The following is a 5208-nucleotide window of genomic DNA, read 5'->3' as shown; positions in this document are numbered from 1 at the left end:
TTCCTTCTTTTCAGCAGCGACAGCAGCAGCTGGTTTTGGTTTTGGTTTTGGTTTAGAAGCAGCGGTAGTGGAAGTACTTGCTGTTTTTGGTTTCTCTTCTGTAGTCTTTGTTGCAGTGTCTTTAGTAGTCTTTCCATTAGTTTCAGCACTTGACTTTTTAGGATCAAGAGTTTTCTCTTCAGTTGGTTTGATGGTATCTTTAGTTTCAGCACCATTTGTAGAGATGTTTTGATCTTTTGGAACATGATCAACAGGTTCACTTGATACAACAACTTCTTCACCGGTTTCTTTATTTCTTCTAATCAATTTCTTGACTGGAACTTTTTTAGTCTTTTTTTCAGGTGATTCAGTTGAAGTTGCAGCTGCTGCTTTTGTTGAACCTTCACCACCAAGTTTTTCATTTAATGCTTTAGCATCAACATCTCTAACTTCACCAAATTCTTTAATGTTTTGAGCATCTTTTGGAACGGCAACACCAGGTTCACCAGCAACTGTGGCATGGTTTCCTTCATTCGAAGGTAAAACTTGAGTCTTCACTTCATCTTCCTTGTTTAATTTAGCATTTAAGTCTTTTGCATCAACATTTCTAACTTCACCAAATTCCTTAATGTTTCCAGCATCTTTTGGAATAGCAATACCTGGTTCACCAGAGACATTGGATTGTTCACCTTCTTGAGATGGTAACACTTGAGTCTTGAATTCATCTTCTTTATTCAATTTAGCATTCAATTCTTTGGCATCAACATCTCTAACTTCACTGAACTCTTTGATTTGATGAGGATCTGAAGGAATTGCAACACCTGGTTCACCTGCAACTGAAGCATGATTACCTTCATTTGATGGTAAGACAGTAGGTTTATAGTCCTTTGATGATTCAGTGTTTTCTTTATCACTACTTGTAGAGTTTAAGCCTAAAACTCCTGCAACGGCAGCACCAGCCGCAGCTAATCCACCAGCAGCCAATCCACCAGCTTCTGGGATTTTAGAACCACCAGATGATTTAGATTCTTCAACTTGTGATAAATTCTTTAAATATAAAACATTGTTTTCATTACCATTATCATTAATAGTTTCATAATCTTTACTTGTGGTCCAATTACCATCAACAATGAATTTGAACAAGATTTTATCATCATCTTCTTGTTTCAAAGGTAATGTGATTTCAAAATCACCCTTGGATGTTTTAACTAATGGTAATGAACCGGACCAATTATCAAAAGTACCAGTTAATATCACTTCAGAAGGACCTTTTGGCCTATCAACAGAATAGTTAGTATCAATTCAAGCACAGGATACTCATTGAGTATAGGTTGGATTTATATTGGGTTCCATCATTGAGAAGAAACCAACTATTCAACAGCAAATGAAAACAGAACCCTCCCCTTCTTGTTCGCCGCCGCAACTTATCCAATCCAACCCTTTTCCTCATAAACAAAGGAGATAATTACTCACCAGAAGAAAGTGTGGTTGAAGCTCATGGTGTGAAATAGTCTAGCAATTGAATTATTCTAGTGAAATATGAACTAGCCTTGATTGATGTCTTTGTATTGTGTTCCCAATGCTTTGTTTTCGTTGTGTTTTTAAGGAATTTTGGTTTTTTTTGCCCTTTGGAAATGAAAAGGCTGAGAATTCGCGAATATGAAATTGTGGTTGTGGGCGATGGCTGGCTGGTTGAATTGGTGAAGAGAAGGTTTGGTAAGAAGAGGTTGGTTGTGGTGAGGTTAAGTGGTAGTGAGTGAGGAGAGTATGAGAGAGTGTTGGATGTCTACAGTTGTTTGTTGTGTGGAATGGGAGTTGATGGTTGGTTAATATAGTTGATATGGTTAGTTGATATAGTCGATAAAGACAAGTTTGAACACTTTCAACATCATCATCAAGCTTCAGGTTTGAACAATTTGTATTAAACCTTTCATTGAAGATGTGTCTTTATCTGTGTATCTTCTGATATTGCAATTGGAAGTGAAACTATATTGGTAGCCATTTTCTGTAAGTTAACAACAATCCATTATCTCTCTTCCGAGACTTGAAACATAATGATCAACTAGAGCTCTCAAATAAAGCTAGTGTAATACTCAAAGATCTAGCCATTTAATCATCAATGAGCAGTATCTGAGTTTTCAAGATGGCCATATCAATGATTGTTTGAAAAGACAGTTAACTTGATACACCAATCAACGCATTTATGGAAAGGTGTGAATGAACAGCAGTATTCAGAGCTAAAACTGGATCTAGTCATACCTTATCTCATGATATCGTATTCTTCTTAATTTACACCATCAATATACCAATAGCAACCCCTTTTCTGTGGAACTTCACCATCAACTTTCTAGCATAATCTTTTCTAATCCAATCAGCCCATTGCAACCTGACTCTTCCGTTCAACACATCATAATTCACCAAGTTGAACTCTTCATTCGCGACCCTTTCTTTCTTGAATGTTCAACCTTATACACCTTGAAATGTAAACAACGCGAAACACCGAGCACCAACATTCCAAACTCCAGTATCACCATCATCTTGTGAATAATAAGCATCAATATCATAATTGTCCAATGAGTATATCTACCAATGATTCATCCTCTCACCACTCCCTTTCCTGGTTATGGTACCTCATCTCCCTTCAAATTGATATTCAGGCACCGTTTTCCAGCACTATGTAGCGTACCTGACAATCGGGACATAACCAGCGTGAGCCCAACAACAGCGACATATTCAACTCATTATGAAAGAACACAACTGATTCTTTAATAGCCATTATAACCCTTAATAAAAACATTCAAATCAATCCAAAAACCACAAATTCCAATTCCTTTTTATACCTTCCCAAATTGAAATTCTTTTTGAGGCTGATCTTCGACTTCGGTGGCCCTGAACAATTGTGTTTTTTTTTGTTTTTTTCTTTGGGCTTTTGGCTTCAGAATTGTTTGAAGTGGAAATGTTGAGAATTTGAGTAAACAAACTTGGAAATCAAGCTAGCCTTACACTATCTGGAAGTCATCTTGTCTGTGATAGAGCAACTCAACTCGTGCTCTGGTGTGTGGGTGGTTTGTTAGCTGGTTTAATAATCTATCTCTTCATTTAGTCTTGGTTACTTGTTAAAAGAATGGAAACTCAGAGAAAGATATCATTCAACGTGTCTGATTATTATCAGATACAAGAGATCGTGGGTGAAGGTGCCTATGGTGTTGTTTGCTCAGCTATACATAAGCCAACTGGTACAAAAGTTGCTATAAAGAAGATTCTACCTTTTGAAAAACCAATGTTTTGTTTACGTACTCTTAGAGAATTAAAATTATTAAAACATTTTAATAATCATGAAAACATCATATCTATTCTAGATATTCAAAAACCTTTGAATTTTGAATCTTTCAATGAAGTTTATTTGATTCAAGAACTAATGGAAACAGATTTACATCGTGTTATAAAATCTCAAAGATTAAGTGATGATCATTGTCAATATTTTATTTATCAAACTCTACGGGCTTTAAAATCAATGCATTCTGCAAATGTTTTACATAGAGATTTAAAACCTTCAAATCTTTTATTAAATTCAAATTGTGATTTGAAAATTTGTGATTTTGGATTAGCAAGATCAATAGCTTCAAGCGAAAATAATTTTGGTTTCATGACTGAATATGTTGCAACAAGATGGTATAGAGCTCCTGAAATCATGCTAACTTTCCAAGAATATACAACAGCTATAGACGTATGGTCTGTTGGTTGTATCTTGGCTGAAATGTTATCAGGTAAACCTTTATTCCCAGGTCGTGATTATCATAATCAACTTTGGTTAATTATGGAAGTTTTAGGAACTCCATTAATGGAGGATTATTATAATATTAAATCTAAAAGAGCTAGAGAATATATTAGATCATTACCATTTAGAAAAAAAATACCTTTAAATACTTTATTCCCAGAAGGTACAAATCCATTAGCTATTGATTTATTAGAAAAATTATTAACTTTTAATCCTCAAAAGAGAATTTCAGTTGTTGATGCTTTAAATCATCCATATTTACAATTATATCATGATCCTGAAGATGAACCTGATTGTGCTCCAATAGATGAAAGTTTTTGGGAATTTAATGAAAATAATGAAGGTTTAGATATGCAAGAATTGAAGAAATTATTATATGAAGAAGTTATGAAACCTTTACAATAGAGGGATATAAGTGAAGGTTATAGTGAAAGGACAAATGAATGGTTGTGATTTTATATTTTAAACTTTTTTATATATTAGAGGAATTTAATAATAGATACCCAAAAACAAGTATTTGTAGTATATCTCTCATGGACTAGTCTTCAAGTCTATATGGGTTTTTTGGAGTCACGATGCGTTTGGCAGATCGGAAATATGAATTAAACTACAACAACGTCATTTGAATATAAAGTTATCGTAAAAAATTAGAGGAAAAAAAGCAATAAATTAAACAATTAAAAGTATAAAACTCATTCTTTATGTTGAGCTGTTGGTTTTTCACCTTCATTACCTGAAGAAGTACCCATTTGATCCGTTGTACCTTCTTCATAATGTTCAGTTGAAGTAACAATTTTACCTTGTTCAGCTAAATCTTGCTTTTCAGCTTCATCCATAACATAATTAATATTACCATTTCTATTTTCTGGACCTAATAACATAACAACTAATAAAAATGCAAAGACACAACCCATAAATATAGCCATAACTGTAGCATAATCATAAACATGTTCTCTTTTATTACCAAACTCATCATATAATGGGAAACGTTCACCAATTGTACTTTCAATTGTGGATGAAGCACTTGAAGCTAAATTACCCAATTGATAAGAAACACCAGTGACAAAAGCTTTAAATTCTGGTGGTGATAATTCAGAAAGATGAATTGGAACAATTGCCCAATTACCTTGAACGAAAAATTGTAACCAAAATGCACCAGCATTAATACCTGAACCTTTAACAAATGCCCATGGATAAATCATTGCCCCACCACAAATACAACCAATAACAACAATAAAACGACGACCAATAAAACCTGAAAAATGACCCATAATAACACCACCTGCAATTGCACCTAGATTTGCAACTGAATTTGTCACAGTGGAACGATCTTTACCATAACCCAATTGATTAGTTAATAAAGTTGGATATAAATCTTGAGAACCATGAGATGAAAAATTAAAAGCAGACATTAAAATAACTAAATAAATGAATTTTAACCAATTTTGTTT

At 33.9% G+C, this 5208-nt stretch overlaps 3 protein-coding genes across 3 annotated transcripts; 1 reads left to right on the top strand and 2 right to left on the bottom strand.

Moving 5' to 3' along the window:
• Positions 1-21: 21 nt before the first annotated feature.
• CRP1 (Crp1p) lies at positions 22-1478 on the bottom strand (the record flags this gene model as incomplete). Its single annotated transcript, XM_019184008.1, has 2 exons — positions 22-1255; positions 1453-1478. Coding segments are annotated over 2 exons (1260 nt in total), but the record flags the coding sequence as incomplete, so codon positions are not given.
• A 1625-nt stretch (positions 1479-3103) lies between these two features.
• WICANDRAFT_65879 (mitogen-activated protein kinase) lies at positions 3104-4162 on the top strand (the record flags this gene model as incomplete). The annotated part of the gene is made up of 1 exon (XM_019184007.1): positions 3104-4162. The coding sequence occupies one exon, from the start codon at positions 3104-3106 to the stop codon at positions 4160-4162; it is 1059 nt and encodes a 352-aa protein (XP_019035857.1).
• Positions 4163-4449: 287 nt separating this feature from the next.
• On the bottom strand, positions 4450-5208 carry WICANDRAFT_37150 (uncharacterized protein; the record flags this gene model as incomplete). The annotated part of the gene is made up of 2 exons (XM_019182524.1): positions 4450-4709; positions 4746-5208. Coding segments are annotated over 2 exons (723 nt in total), but the record flags the coding sequence as incomplete, so codon positions are not given.

The sequence above is a fragment of the Wickerhamomyces anomalus genome (genome assembly GCF_001661255.1).
Source record: "Wickerhamomyces anomalus NRRL Y-366-8 unplaced genomic scaffold WICANscaffold_22, whole genome shotgun sequence".
In the NCBI taxonomy this organism is placed as follows: Eukaryota; Fungi; Ascomycota; class Saccharomycetes; order Phaffomycetales; family Wickerhamomycetaceae; genus Hansenula; species Hansenula anomala.
This window is presented reverse-complemented; position numbering and strand designations above follow the sequence as displayed.